This window comes from Embiotoca jacksoni, unplaced genomic scaffold (genome assembly GCF_022577435.1).
Source record: "Embiotoca jacksoni isolate LCO1_2020_lvr unplaced genomic scaffold, fEmbJac1.0.p SCAF_31, whole genome shotgun sequence".
Classification (NCBI taxonomy): domain Eukaryota; kingdom Metazoa; phylum Chordata; class Actinopteri; family Embiotocidae; genus Embiotoca; species Embiotoca jacksoni.
In genome coordinates, this window is record NW_027185383.1 from 2,341,867 (window position 1) to 2,357,867 (window position 16,001).

The window sequence follows — 16,001 nt, forward strand, 5'->3', positions numbered from 1 at the left end:
TTGGTGATGCATCCATCATTTGAAAAATGGGCTCTGAATATCTGATCAAATTAATAGTCTAATTCTTATTTTATTTGATCATACGGATCCGGATTTACATCTGAATTTAACCGAGTTGGTTTTCTACTGTTTTGTTACGTTCTTGTGCAAACATTTTAAAAAGTAGGGATTGTTAGGATAAACTGGATAAACATGTTCACTTGCGTAAAAGTAAAGCATCTAAAATAAATTACATTTTCTTATTTGCAACGTGTGCTCTGTTTCATTATTAGTATCGAAAAAATCTGGAAAACCCCATATCCAGTGCTGCCACAAAAACCTCTGCGTATCCACGTTAAATCATCCCGATCTTTTCTGCGCATCCTCCCTCTCTCGTTCCCTTTTCTACGCCCGCCATACTTTCCTTTCTTCTTCCCGACTGTTGAGAGTTCTCTGGAGCCACAAATCCTCTTATCAGGAGTGTGTGATATCGGTCAGACTCTTCACCCACCTCGCCCCAACGGAGGCTCTGTGTGTGTGTGTGTGTGTGTGTGTGTGTGTGTGTGTGTGTGTGTGTGTGTGTGTGTGTTTAGTCAGAGGCTTACAGGAAAAGAAACCTATAAATCTTTGGGGGTCAGACGAGCCCGGTACTTTGGGTACTGACCGTTTAAAGCTGCAGGTATTCCAGCTCTGAGCTCGCTGCATTCGGTTGGACCTGTGTTACATGTTGCACCCAGTGTTTTCTGGGGGGGGGGGGGAACCAAACTCACAAACTTTGACTTTTTAACCACACTGTCTACACACATTACAGTGGACTGCTGAAATCTCCACGTACCACAGAGATACTTTAGTGATGGGTTGTAGCACAAAATATGTAACGGGTCACGTTTTGAGATGACGTGACACTTAGGATGGCCTTCAATCACAACACAGGAAATAAAGGAGTTTTTAAGACTTCTTTTATTGCTATTAAAACATTTCTCTCCTCCATTTGTATCACCGCATTTCCTCATACATCTGCATCCAGTGGCCTGCAGTTGGCAGCCAACACAAGGAAGGAAACAAGCTGACTGGTAACGGAGGGTGGAGGTGGAGGATAGTGGTGGAGACCACCCAGTCCCAGCCTTGTTACACTGTCAGCCCTGTGTTACATATTATCACCTGCTGCTTTACTGCAGATGGCACACTATCAAAGCAGTGCAGAGGGGAAGACTGCAAGGTGGTTCACATTCACACAGGAGGAGGAGGAGGAGGAGGAGGAGAAGGTAGTGAGAATTACATCACCCGTTTCCATCCATCTGTGAGGCGTTGGGAAATTGTCACAAAAAAAAACCCACGTTGAATTATGAGCCTGCAGCCCCGACACAGGTGACTGATCCTGGTGAAAGTGTCTTCTACATCACAACAGAAAGTCTGAGGCTGCAGGTCTTCTACTAATCGTTATTTTCATGATCAAGTAACTTGATATTTTTCCAGCACGTGTCGACAGAAAGTTAAAAAAAACAAAAACAACGACTCTAAAACTGCTCGTCGTCGGTTCCGAGTACTCATTTTCGTGACGTTATCTTTGCTGAAATTTCACTCCTTGGCAACTCTACTGTTAGTGTGGTGGAAACATGATAAGCGTGAGGAGCAGAAGGAGCCAATAGAACGGGGAGGGGTCAGAAGGCGTGTCCTCCACAACACCTTATCCTGCTCAGTTACCGTCAGTTGCTCTGCAGACTAACTCCAATAAACACGAGAGAGATCGGAATTCCTCTGAAGTCTTCGCTTGAGCAAACAAGCTAACTGTTGTCTGTCCATCTTTCACAGGGGAACAAGAAGCTGTGCCCGCAGTGCAACACCATCACCTCACCCGGAGACCTGAGGCGTGTCTACTTGTAAAAAGCACAACCCCGTCCCCCGTCCCCCTGCCTCTTCGTCCCTCCAGTCCATTCCTCCATCTTGGATTTTATCTTCCTCCCCGTTGACCATCATTTGTTTCTCTCTCGCTCCGCCGTGGCCCGAGTCAGAAGCTCCGAAGCCTCCAGGAGCACTCGGAGACGAGAGACGAGAGACGAGAGACAAGACTGCTGTCACACAGACTCTGCTGGCTCTCTGAGGAGGCTGAAAGGAATGACTGAGCAGCACTTATTGACTCTCTGGCTGTCTGCCTCGTCATCCTCTCACGCAAAAAAATATAATATGGAGCCCTTCGGCCCCTTGATGGCCTGCAGGCCTGTTTCCCCCTCACCTCGCTGACATGACTCCCTCTACATGTACTGCTGGGGTTTCTCCATCTGAAGGACTTAAAGTCAGTGGAGACCCTGAACGCCCTGCTGAGACCGTCAGCTTCCTGCTGCAGGAGGTGGGCCTGAAAGGAACTTCTTAATACGTGCATTCAAATGTATTTTTCTCCCCCCCCCCCCCCCCCCCCTGCTGGCTCTTCTTCGACATTTCAGTGGTGCTGGACGACAGGCTCGACCCTGATGACTTGACAGAAAGCTTCTTTTGTTTTGTTTTTTTTTGTTCCCCGCTGCAGAGAAAACGTGTGTCTTTGTGGAACTGTTGTTGAAGAGAATAAAAAAAAAAAAGGGGCCTGTCCACTAAAACTGAGCTTTCAACCAAACTGAGAATAACCTCACAACCGTGAAAAGGAGTTTCACACTCCCCCTCCTCCCCCTCCTCGCCTACTTCTTCTCCCTTCTTCCTGTCTTTCGTGGTGTTCTAGTGAAGTAAACCAAAATCCCCTCCCATCCCCATCCCCATCACCCTCCCCCTCCGCCTCTCCCCCTCCCTCCAAGATGCAGTGCAAGCACATGTAATATAGTTCTATGTATGTTTACAATGTTGGGTGTAAATGACATAGAGTTCACACACATTGTACACACACACAAACACACACATACATTACCATCAGCAGACATACAGAAGTATATAATATCAAAGTCCTGTTTTTAGTTGGAAGGGTTCGGGAATGATGTTTGGGGTAAAAAAAATAATAAAAAAAAAAAAATATGGCTGGAATAAATAAAAAACAAAAGCCTTCTGTATTTTAAAAAAAAAAAATAAAAGATCATTTGAAGATCCATTGAAGTTGTATTTGACTGTACAGGAATTTAAAAAAAATGTAAGTAATAATAAACTACTCGAGACTAGATGGTCAAGATTTAGGTGGTGTAATTTTTCTGCAGCAGAGTACCCTGAAACGCTGTAGATCTAACATGACGCGAGGACAGATGTTGTGTTAGTTTTACTGAATGGAGAGATTCTTATTGGCCAAGATTTCCTGCAAAACAAGCAGAACGATAGACCTGCTCTTTAGTTGAAACATTGTCCAGCTGAGCCTTTTCCTTTCACCACCCCCCTCTGCTTCCTGTCAGTCGGAGTAACATGCTCAGATCATAGTCTAGACACTTTTGTTTTTGTTTGACCCCTACATGTCTGAAAAGAAAGCTTTTTTTCACTGTTCTCATTCTGCTATGCTGCAAAAAAAAAAAAAATATGAAAAAAAAAAAAAAAAAAGGTCCCAGAATGGCAACCTCCCCTCCACGCCAAGAAAGAGCAGGTTCTTTCTGAGCTCTACCGGATGAGGGAAGCCTCTGGAAAAGAAGGATGGCCACAGCTGAACTGGTAACCTCCAGAAACCCGCAGCAAACCCTCCCCCTCCCCTCCTCCCCCTCCCCCTTCCCTGTACGGCAGCAGCATCAGCAGCCAAGGTGGTGGTGTGCTTTTGTGTTTGTAAAACTATGTATTCTGTGATGTCTGTATTGTTGTAAGAAAGACTGAAAAAAAAATGAAAAAATAAAACTTCTCAAATACCATGAGTGGGCCTGTTCACGCAACCTGGGGGGTGAAATAAGACGGGGAGAAAAGTGTTCGAGTGTTCACCGGGAAAAAGGTTGGAAAGATGGGATCAATGTAAAATACACATTCTGTTCATGTGCTTTTTTTTTTTAATGAGACTTTATGTGTGAGACTTTTCTTATAATTCAATTGTCGGTAGGTCAGTATTTTAAAGTTTGCAATCATACCACTCGGCTTGAAGTTTGGATTTCAGTTCAACAATCTACCCTACATATTCAGTGTTCTTCTGGCTATTTCCCTTGTAATTTAATCCATTACGTCCAAATCTTTTAATCATTTCCATGAAACTTTGGATCAGCGCCAACAAACACAGGAAGAAGAATGGCAGCGAGTGAACATGGACGTACACAGGTTTCAAACTTTTGGAGAAAACGGCGGTGGAAATGTTTGATGAGAAAGGTGCGGGTGTTTATCGCGCATGTCAGAGCCCGGTGAAACCTGCAGTATGGTCTGGTGAGTAACACTGAATACAAATATAACTTCTATTTGTTGACGGGAACTCCACAGCAGGGCGCCTCGGGTGTTTTCTCTCATTGGAAAAGGTAGCTGGTGGTTGTCTGCTGCACAAACAAAGTGGCACAGCGCACAGCCTGCAGATGTTTCAGCAGCTTAGCCTTGAGTTCCATTTTCTTCCAGTGCAGATTACTTTTGTTTATGCCACCTTCAGCTAAATATGTAATACATGTGCTGCATATCTAACTGGGTGGATGACATTTTCTTTTTTTTGTGCTGGAATGACTGAAGCTGTGTGAGCAGATGGTGACCGAGGAGTCCAAGTTGGCTTCAGCTGTATCAGTAATTATCAGTGTCTGGAAACCAGGGCTGGATCCCCAACAAGGAGAACTCCAGGTTCGCTGCATGTCACTTTATTGGTTCAATTCAAAATTTGCTGCCGATTTTGGGCAACTAAATTCTTGCATTACTAGCTAATCTTAATCTCTAGAAATATATTTCTTATTATTATTTTAGATAATATAGGGCTTTTTCCAAGCAGCTGTGTTTAATCAAAATGCAAAAAAAAAAAAAAAACGAACTTATCCATTTGTTAACTGTAAACATTGACATTTGTTAATAATCTAACAGCTCCTAAACAAATTAGTTGTGTTGCAAAGCGTGACTGATCCTGCTTCTGTGTGTCTTCTACATCACTGTGTCTTCTACAACCACCAATTCAGGGCAAATATTCTGAGTCTGTCCCACTAGTCATTATTTCCATTTAATAAGGGTAACTCAGCAAATTTATCAAATTGACCCTGTCAAAAACGCAGATGAAAATATTGTAGAGTTGTCGAATAAAGCGTTGTTTTTGAAATGTGATTCCAAAAAGTTTTGCATCAATCCATTTGTTCAACTCGGTCCAAGCAGAAGGCCTCAGGAGATGTTTGTTCTTCCCACTGCTCAGGCAGAAACTCCCACTCTTAATAGATGCTGCTGTACTAAAAGCTTGTTTTCCACAAGGTGAACCACATGTATATGTGTTAGATCATTGTCAGAGTGAGTCATTAAGCCAAGTGTTGTCAGATGCCAATAAAATGTTATTGCATGGGAGGAAGCCACAGCAGGAGGTGAGTCTCGCTTAACTGTTTAGAGATCAGGTTTGGATGGCGAGGCAGCATTCTGCTGCCACTGATCCTCAAAAACACAACATGCCAGAGTTCATCCATCCCAACCACCACAAACCTACAGAATTTAACAATGTGGAGATTATGTAGAACTTTGCTGCTAAATGTGCAGCATCACCAAATCGCCCTGAAGCTTTGATCAGCTGTGTTATAGAGTAGAGAGGAAATGCACTCATCAACACAGAACATGTTTCTGATATGAGTACAGCATTACTTTACCGCATGAAAAAAAAAAATCAGGACAGAAAACTGTTTTGAAGACCAAAAGAAATGTTCTGATGAACAGGCCGTCACTTTAGAAAACACTTGTGTTGGGCTGAGCTGCTGCGATGTGACAAGTTACCCCCTGCCGACCTTTAAAACCTTTTTATCACTTGTATTTGTTGCACATGAAAGACATATTTCTTCACACTGTTTAAGCATTTTTGATTTATGTTTGAGACCAGCCTTGTTCTCCAGCCTGTTCAGGGTTTTCCTGATGGTTTCTGCAGGGTTTAGGTGCTGTGGTAGCAGCAGGGGAAGGTGGGCCGTGTTCTGACCAGAGACTATGCATTTTCATGTAATGTTGGACTATTATGCACGAATTCCTCTACAATTATAAGGCCAATCGGAAAATTGTACACAGATATGTTTATAATAATAGTCAAAATGGATGTGAAATTGCATCTTTGTATTGAATATCCTTACAATATGTATTTAAAAAATGCCATAAAGTTAATACTTGTGATAAAAAAATGTAAAAAAAAAAAAGAAAGCGTAACGTGAAGCTGTAGCGGTTTAGGTGGTGTGAAACATCACTTGGGTGCGACACATAGGTGTAATATCATTTCAGGGAGAAAGAACAGGAGGGAACAAATATTGCTCTGATAGTTGTTTCTGCAAGCTGCATTTTGACAACAGAAGTCCAGTAATTAAGTATAAGACGCTTTTATGTTGCAGACACATGAATAAAATGGAGCAGCAGAGGCAGAGATATATTCTGACTTTTAGTTCATAGGTGTTGGTCAGTCCTACGTCTTTGAATGCCCATGCCTTAGTTTGTGATTCGGTATAACTCTCCATAGTGAATAATCTCAATGCAAATATAAAGCTGATGATAATCCAGAATAGGAATATTGGTTGTTTCCTGGGGGTCTGGTGTTTTTTTTTTTTTTTTTTTTTACCAATGGGACCCTTGATAGGTTAATCCAGCGCTGCCTTTTCTGGACTTTAAGATGATAAACTGTCTGTTAACAGGTTCACAGACACTAACGGGGGGGGGGGGGGAAGCCACCAGTTTAAGTCATTGTATCACACTGTGACATCAGTCATCTTGGAGGAATACTTTGGAGAAGTGCTTCTATTTGCTGATGTTGGGTTGCAGTGATCAGGGCTGCTCCCATTTCTCCGTAGTTTAAAACAGAAGCAGAGGACAGCGCTGCCACCTAGAGGACGTTCACAGCAGCGGCCGCACTCTCCCTAAAACTTCACATAATCCCAGTCAGGCAGCGATCAGCAGATCACCAGATGGTGTGTGTGTGCGTGTGCGTGCGTGCGTGTGTGTGTGCGTGTGTGTGTGTGTGTGTGTGTGTCTGCATTCTCTTGTTAAACAGTGCTACAGAAAGCACCCCTGCCAAACATCAGAGCTCATTTAGCAGCCGCCTGTAACATTAATTAGCAGGAATTACAACAGTACGATCTCTCTCGCAACCAGTTGGCGCTCAGATCTGCATCCAAGCCTTAAACAAAAGCAGGGTTTGCCGTTTTGTACGCCGACCAAGGTGAGGCCTTATTGGACCCAGCCCTCACCCTGCCCAGTAAGCGCTCCTGTAAGTGCTGTCAGATGCCAATAAAGTTGGAGTGAATGAGAGGCAACCACAGCAGGAGACCAGCTTTGTAGAAATATTCCGGCGCTGCGCGAAGCTTCTGGACACGACTGCTGTAATACTCTGCGCGTATGGATGCACTGTGCAGTTTATTAGGCAGCTAATAAGGAAGTCATTTGGACATTTATACTTTATGAATTATTCATATTTAGTTTGCGTGTCGGTCATGTACACAAGCAGAAGAAAATGATAATGAGATCAAAATTCAATTCAATTCAATTCAACTTCATTTATATAGCGCCGAATCACAACACAGGTTATTTCATGGCACTTAACACATTAACGTCCTTACAGCAAGACTTTACAATATAAAACAAAATTTAAAAAAAATGTCTGCTTTAATCCGAGTCTGTAAATTGCTATTTTCCTAGTTTGTAGCTACGATGTTAGCCAGTGGGACTGTAGACAGGCTCAGCTGGTATCATGGTATCCTGTGGTATTATGAAATCCTGAAGGTATCATCCACTAATACTCACTCTATTGATGGGATTCATTGTAGTGCTCAACATCTACCACCAGAGGGCAGTGCAGGCAGCTGAAGGAACACAGTGCAAAAAGTTGGCAGCTGCTGGTAAAGATATCGGACTCCATGTGTTGAAGCATTTTTGTGTTCAGATCCAATGATACAGGAGACCTTTGTGACCGAAGAACATAACGCAAATGTGTTCAAAGTCTGTTCTGCAGTTTGGGGTTTACAGTCAGATTTACAGGCTGAAGCCAGGCGAAGTCGTATGTTGTCTCTTAGGCCGGGGGACACACTGCCTGAATGTGTGTTGCGTCTTGATTTTCAAATCAGCGCCCATGTTAACACTTTAAAGAAGCCGCACAGCCTACGTGAGACATGCAGCTACAGTTTGCCAGGAAACATATATTCAAAGAACAGGCCTTTTGGAATAATGTTCCCTCGAGTCCCTTGCCGTGACTAATGATTGGGTTATTGATCGAACATGGATTCTGGGTTCCCGCAGGAATGCACACCCAGTTTTTGCCCAATTTAACAATATGTATTAATAACTAAGGAGTATCAGATGGCCAGCGTAGGAATTGTAACTGTGTTTACAATGGTTTTACTCCAAACCCAAGGGGACCAAAAGTAAGTAAAGTCATCTTGTATTTAATATTCTCAGAGCACTGACAGCCCCTTTCCCCCCACCAGTACCAGCTCCACTCCCCTCAACAACATAGACATTGTGTTCCACTGTAAAATGTCCCCACTAAATGTGTGTCTTTACTATGAAACTACCTTGACGTCATCGCCAATGGAGGATATGAAGGGGATGCTGCTCTTGATTTTCAGTATGTGGCTGAAGGCAACAAGACAAAAGACTGGTAAAAGGTTGCTGGTTGCCATTAATTCATAATAAGTAATCCAGTCACACACACACACAAAAAAAATTGCAGCTGCTGTAGTAGTTTGACTAGTTAACAAGATTTGTTCAAGATGTTTTAAGACATTAGTAGCAGGTAATCCACAACTTCTGCCCAGTGGAAAACCAAGAAAAGTGAGTAGAGTGGAGCGGAGCCAGTACCAGCAGTGGATTTCATGGTTTGATCATCTTTCCACACGCCTGAATGTGTAGGATATTAAAAAATATTTGACTTCAGCAATTACCAGTTGTAGATTTGTACCTTTACACTGCTGTAATGTGAATGGAATATTATACCGAAATATAATAATTTAAAGGTCAAGATTACTTGTCGTGCACTTTAAAGCTATTTTTTTCTCTTACAAAATATATAATTTGATGAATACAGTGTATTTGAGCCCGGTTACAATCTAAGGTGTGAAAATGATAACACCAATCCACGACTGCTCTCAGACGTAGGCATGTCAGATCCATGGAAATGTCTTTCAGAGGTCAGACAGTGTGGGTCCTGATGTGGATGTACACGGTATGGTGTGGACCTTATTGGCATTTTATAAACACACACACACTCTCACAGATTAATCAATATGACACTTAATAGTATTCTCCCTGTCCTCTCTACCACCTGGCACCTCCTGAGGACACCCATACACAGCATGTACACAGTGCACATGCATGGACCCATAAATACACACTCACAAGTACACACATGCAGTTTGACACAAACTATATATTGATTTAATGACTAACTTACTCCGGGTGGACAAAGAGGATAGTGCCGGCTAGTTCAACTCGACTGTGTGTGTGTGTGTGTGTGTCTGTGTGCGCATTTGTGTGTGTGTGAGTTTGTGTGTGTGTTTAGCTCCAGGTTGGGAGCCAGAGGAACCAGGAAATCTATCCAAGAGGCGCCTGCAGAAAGAGGCAGGAAATTGAACTAGTTGATGGAAGAACCCCCTGGAGGCTGATTCAGAGTCATTAGGACCATTTACCTCATCAACGAGCTCCACCCAAAACCACCAGCTGGGTTCCCATGGTTTTTATTTTCTTTCCTCCTTATATTATATTGCTAACGTTTAAATGCTGCATGAAATAACTAGTTACATTGCAGGAGTCTGGAAAAATGCGAATACATGTAGTTAACTAAATTCTACCGGTTTGCCATTGCTGAATTGAATGGGTCCAATGAACAGATACACAGTTAATAAAGTCATCCTGAGAAAAGGTGGCTGTGAAGGAGAAGGTGTGACTTACCTGCTGGTTTCAATAAGATGTATTTCTAAATCATCCAAAAAAAAAGATAAAAAGTGCAAACAATCAAGAACTATATTTAAACTCAGCTTTGAGACACTTGACATGCTGCTTTATATTTTGACTCTGTGACAGTAGGTCTAACATGAAACCTATAATTGCATACAAAACAGTTTGTGAAATAGGAAGAGCAACAGAAGATTAATAGAGAGTTTTGTCAGTTTGAATAGTTCAAATTAGCTCCACCTGAAGTTACAACATTAATATGCATTTCAAATGTTAATACACAAGGAGAGCCCACAATTAAGATGTATTGTATGTAACAACACTTTAATAGGGAATTTCTAATAGTCTAACCTGTTTTACCGAATTTTAACTCACAAGCTTAAAAAAGCAGAAATCACTCAGTTTGATAATATTTTGTTACTTCATATTTATTGTAAGGACTTCATCATATTGTGTTTAAAAAGCCTTTTATTTGATAAACTGGAACCTGTGTAATACTTCAGTCTCTGTGTGCTGTGTACAAATCAATGCCCTTGCATTGGCTTTAGGTTTCCATAGGGTGGCAGCGTTTGATAGCAAACACCCTCCCAGCTCCTCACGTAAGACCTTGTAGATAATGTAGAAGCAACAGCTCATGACCAATTTATTTTTATTTGCAAAATGTGTGAGAAACCTGTAACATATAAAACATGGGGATGGAGGACTCGGCTCCCATAAAAACTCCCAATGTTTCATACAAATTTACAGATTTTACCCCAATTAGAACATTTATTAGTTAATTGTATTGTAAGAACACAATAGGAAAACAGTGACAGAGATATAATTATACACTTAAGTTAGAAATCTGTCTGGGAAAAGAACAGAGCGAACTGAAAGAGAAGATGAGGAGCGAGGTCATCTCATCTGTTTCATCTACTCCTTTAGTCCCCTCCACCACTCCTGCTTTCATCTTGGTCAGCCCCCCAGGGGAGAACACTGGTCCTCTGTGTGTGTGTGTGTGTGTGTGTGTGTGTGTGTGTGTGTGTGTGTGTGTGTGTGTGTGTGTGTGTGTGTGTGTGTGCGCGCATGTGCGCGTGTGTGCGTGTGTGCGTGTGTGTGTGTGTGTGTGTGTGTGTGTGTTGGGCAAAGAGGGGGGTTTTGGGGTCTTGTCAGAGGATGCCCATATCTTGGAAGGCGGAGATGACATGAGATAATGTTGAAAAGGACTAACAAGTGTGTGTGTGTGTGTGTGTGTGTGTGTGTGTTGTAAGTCTCATTTCCTACATCCCCCTCCCCCCCTTAAAAAAACCCTGTGGTTTTCTACCTGCTTGTCTTTACCCCCTCACTTGCAAAACATCCTCTTCTCTGTTTTCTGAAACTACTATCTATCACTTTTGAGTTACTTTTTTTCACGTGACAGATGAGGTCACCACAGGAAACACAGTTGGGTCATCCACATGAGTTTTGTTTTTTTTCCCTCTTAAATCACTGATATTCATGAATCATGAAGTACACTCTGGAAATCAAAAAGTCTGGTAAAAAAAAACAAATAGTAAATCTTTTAGATAAGATAATATAAGATAAGATAAGACTTTATCAATTCCACAGCGGGGAAATTAAGCAGTTTAAGGATACAGAAAACACAAGTACAAAAAGTAAATATAAAAATTAAATTCAGATCTCTATATAAATACAGAATCAAGTATGACTAATAAAGAATATATATAAATACATAGGACACCCGCAACTTATATTATACACTATAGTATAACATGTATTAGTGATATTTAATACTTTATGTATAGTATGCATCATGCAAGTAGTAAGTATGCTTTTGAAATATGCTAGAACATATAATATGTACATAATATTAAGCACCTGAGATGATAAACCAAAAGTTGTGCAAAGAAGCGGTGATGTCGTTTTCTTCCTTTTCAGACGGTGCATGTGCACAGTAATATTTACACACTGCAGGCAACAATCAAAACAAGTGAGTCCATTTAAAAAAAAAAAAAAAAGAAGTTAACTTTACAATGTTTGAACAATATAAAGGAAAAAATACTTTCTTTAAAAAGAAAAGTAAATCCATTGGAACAAATCTTTTCATTATGACAGCTCAACATATATACATTTAAGTTATGAACAAAGAAGCCTATGAAATGGGCTCTTTACATAACACTATGATGCCCACTGTGTGAGCGAAGGCTACAATACTTTAAATCTAGACAGCAGGTTTCTGAATAAATTAGAGAAACAAAAAGGTTAAACATTAAGAAATTACTCTGTAATACTTAGTAATTCATGACATGCCAAAACACAGCATAACTCATCATGGACAGGAGTAAACTGACTCAGCTGCTACTCATTGACATGAATACTTGACACAGTGCTGAATGTATGTAAAGCAAAGCTCACATCCTGCTCCTGAGTAAAAGGAAGCAAGCGAGGCATGACCTGTGTTAACTGCTCGAGCTCGGATCTACACGTTTATCCCAACCGTGTGCTGTGAAGAGAAGACAAACTGTTGACACGAGGTGGGGCAACAGAAAAAAAAAACAGTTAGTTTAATGCCGCGCTTATCCAAACTACCTTGATGGACACCGAGATACTTTATGTTTCTGACAGGATTTTTTTTTTTTTTTTCCCCTTCGTGTCCCTTTTAATTTATCACGAAAGAGTTTTTAAGACGTCAAAGAAATATAAATTTAACTTAAAAATTCATTGACCCAAAAAGAAAGGAAATGCATGACAGATTGAATCATGCATAATTATTAGTTTACAGTTCAGTGGAGCGTAACTTACTTCTAATATCTCTCATACTTTGCAATGTAAACAGTTGACATTTTAAAGTTGACCAAAAGGATTTCAGCTTAACGCGTTAGGTAACAGCAGGCTTGTTTGCAGGCGCGACTAATCTCTCCAAAGCCCAACTGTAAGGTAATGATAGGTTTTGTTTGCATGCTGCTTTCTGTAATCACCAAAGAGCTCAAGTAAAAAATAAACTAAAGGTGATAGACAACACACAAACACACACACACACACACACACACACACACACACACACACACACATACACACACACACACACACACACACACACACACACACACACACACACACTTGTGCTTACAACGAAGGAAGGCTTTCTATTTGTTGCTCTGTTTAAAATATGAAATGTCGTTTGAAGCTGAAAGATGGAAGCAGGACTTGTCAAGACAAAACAAATATGAGCATAAGAAAAGTACAGTCATGATTTTGGACTGAATTTATGCTCCTCAGTGACATGCTAGATAATGTACATCCATTAATCAGAAGTTGTATAAGTAGCAATTGAAAGATGTGGAAATCCACCTTGCCATTCTTATTGAAGTTGGACCAGCGCTGTAGTCGAGACCACTCAAGTCCAAGTCTGAGCAGTTTTGAGATCGAGTCGCAGCAACAACAAAACAAAACCATGACCGTTCAGTAATGATCATAAATGAGAAAAGTTAAAAAGTAAATTATATAGCTATTAGTTCATAAAACTGTAAGACACACTAATGAATTATTACGTCACCTGGTGTATGCACATGTATTAGAAAAGACAACACACTGCGCTCCAAGGATTTTACTGTATCACACTGAATATATTGTGACATCATCCTGTACATAAACATACAGTGTTGGTGTGTATGTTTAGTAACAAGAGATATTAAAATGTTACCAAAATTTCACATTTCTGTTCAAATGCAGAGCAAATTTTTATGATATGTCCAAAAGAATCTTGAAACCAAATGGTGATATATATTCAGTATCTCATTTAAGGTGCTTCTGTTAGTTACACTGGACACTTAATCATGTAATGTTTAAATTTCTAAAAAAGTGAGCGTGTGTTCGTGCCCCTATTTAGCGCACACCATAAACATACTGAAGGTGTCTATCCCCCAGCAGCTGCTTTGTGAAAACTATGGACGTACACCGTCAGCATCTTTATAATGTGTTCGCCACAGCAGCCTCAGCCACCATTTATAGAAGCTTGGAAACAGGTTGATGGGGCCTCTCCCTTTCTGTTAGACAGCCAAGATGGCAACATTTGAAGGTGAGAGGAGTTCAGCAGCAATCAACCCTGACGTCACCCTTTGGTTTACGAACTGTCTGAAGTTCTGAAGCATCAATTTTCGGCTGTCACCATCTTGCTACTTTGGAGCCATAATTGATCATATTTGAGTGAGCTAGGGAGAAGCTAGCGGTGGATCTGACTTGATCCCTGAGGACACTACACCTGCCCACCTATAGTGGAAGCCTAACTGCCCCACAGGCCTGTCAATCAATCACACATGCCCCCCAAATATACCGTTTTGTTGAAGCTTAATATCTAATTCATGATGGAATTATTTTTAGATGGACCAACAGAATACTAATGAGGGTTGACTTTAGTGAATGACACCATAATGACCCCATAATGACCCATGAGAAAAGTTGAATGGGAGTCTATGGAGCCACAGTGGCCCTCTGCAGCGATGCACTTTAAGACACTTTAGCATTGGACTCGGAGACTTCGTCCAATTTTATATACAGTCTGTGGTGTGACTGTATTTATGCGCTCCAAACAACTACTTTCATCTGTGGCTCAGATGATGGAGCTCCTCCTCCTGTCCACATGATGAAGTGTCCTTGGGCAAGGCACTGAACCCCAAATTGCTCCTGATGGCAAATGTGCACCATTTGTGTGTGAATGGGAAACCGTGTATAGCACTTTGAGACTGCTAAGGTGATAAAGCACTACATAAGTGCAGACCATTTACCATTTAACTAAAAGGGCACCAGCCAAACCTCAAATAATGCAAAGCCATGTGGAGATTGTAATGAAAATATATGATATTATATTTGTCTCGTGCATTCATTGGAGGAGGGTTACAGTCTTCTCATCAGTCCACACAGCTCTAACATTTTCAGCTACAGCTAATTATGGTCTTTCCAGTGGATCAAAGCTCTAATGGACGTTGAAGTCCAGTTCAATGTATGTACTGATTAATTTGCTCAGTATTGTTCCATTGTATTTAGTTTGTGTCACTAGTACTGATAACTACATGCCTGAAAAACTGGATGTTGTAAACTTTGGTCCAGGATATCTGTCGGAGTTCAGTTGGTGTTTGTGAAGGAAGCATTATTGTTGATTTGACTGTCCTGGGGAGCCAAACACCCACCGTAGATTATCCTTTAGCAATCAGATATTAACACTCGTATCTGACAGAAGCTAATCCATGTCCTAATCCCATAACTAAGATGTCAGTTTGTCAAAGGGGAAGAGTCCACTGTGGCTGTTATTGTTGTCAAGATTTTTACAAGCAAATGGGTAAACTCAGCATTCAGTGGAACAATGCTTGGTTAGTGGAGGCTTAATACAGACAGAGATTGTCATCCTGCTGTTTTAGTTTGTGTACACACATGTGTGTGTATGTGTGCTCACGCCTACTGACACAGAAGCTGATTGATTGTTTCAGAGGGACTTCAGTCGCCTTCCTAGTGAGTGATGCTTTAAAAAAATACAATGTTGGTAGTTTGGGCAAAATCATTTGTTACCAACACTACTCTTGATAGGAAGGTCAGAGGTCATACTCAGCTGGTGGACTTCAATGTGTTTCTTAAAGGCGTCTCTCTAAGAGAAGAGCCAGACCGCTGTGTGTCTCTGAATGTCTTTGAATAGGATTAAAGCAGAACTGAATTTGAAACCCTTAGTCTGCGTTGGGAATATAGACTGTATATAAAAGGGGACGTAGCTTCCGGTTCTGAAAGATGAGGCCCATGCAGGAAGTGCCTTAAACTGGAATACCACCAGGGGCCACTAGGGGTTGGCTCCAAAAAGGCTCTGGCTCCATAGACTTCCATTCAACCTCTCTCAGGGAATACATTGTCAATATTTTTTTTCCACAAGTCATTAGGGTGTCGTTAGCTAAAATCACTCCTTCATATTAGCTGAGAATAATTCCGTCATTAATTAGATATTAGGCCTTAAAAAGTGTCATTTTTTTGGGGGGGGGGGGGGGGGGGGTGTCTGTTTGATCGTCCTGTGGTGCCGTCAGATTACCGCTATCAGTGATCGGGGTGTA

General features: G+C 41.3%; 1 protein-coding gene across 4 annotated transcripts in view; it reads left to right on the plus strand.

Moving 5' to 3' along the window:
* The window catches only part of rnf220a (ring finger protein 220a), a 164,450-nt gene extending 160,668 nt beyond the window's left edge, over positions 1-3,782 (plus strand). For all 4 annotated transcript variants that reach the window (XM_069164431.1, XM_069164432.1, XM_069164433.1 and 1 more), the window contains one exon: positions 1,792-3,782. In XM_069164431.1, coding sequence (XP_069020532.1) covers positions 1,792-1,863 — 72 coding nt within the window. In that variant the 3' untranslated portion in view covers positions 1,864-3,782. The remainder of the gene's footprint in view (positions 1-1,791) is intronic.
* Positions 3,783-16,001: the final 12,219 nt, after the last annotated feature.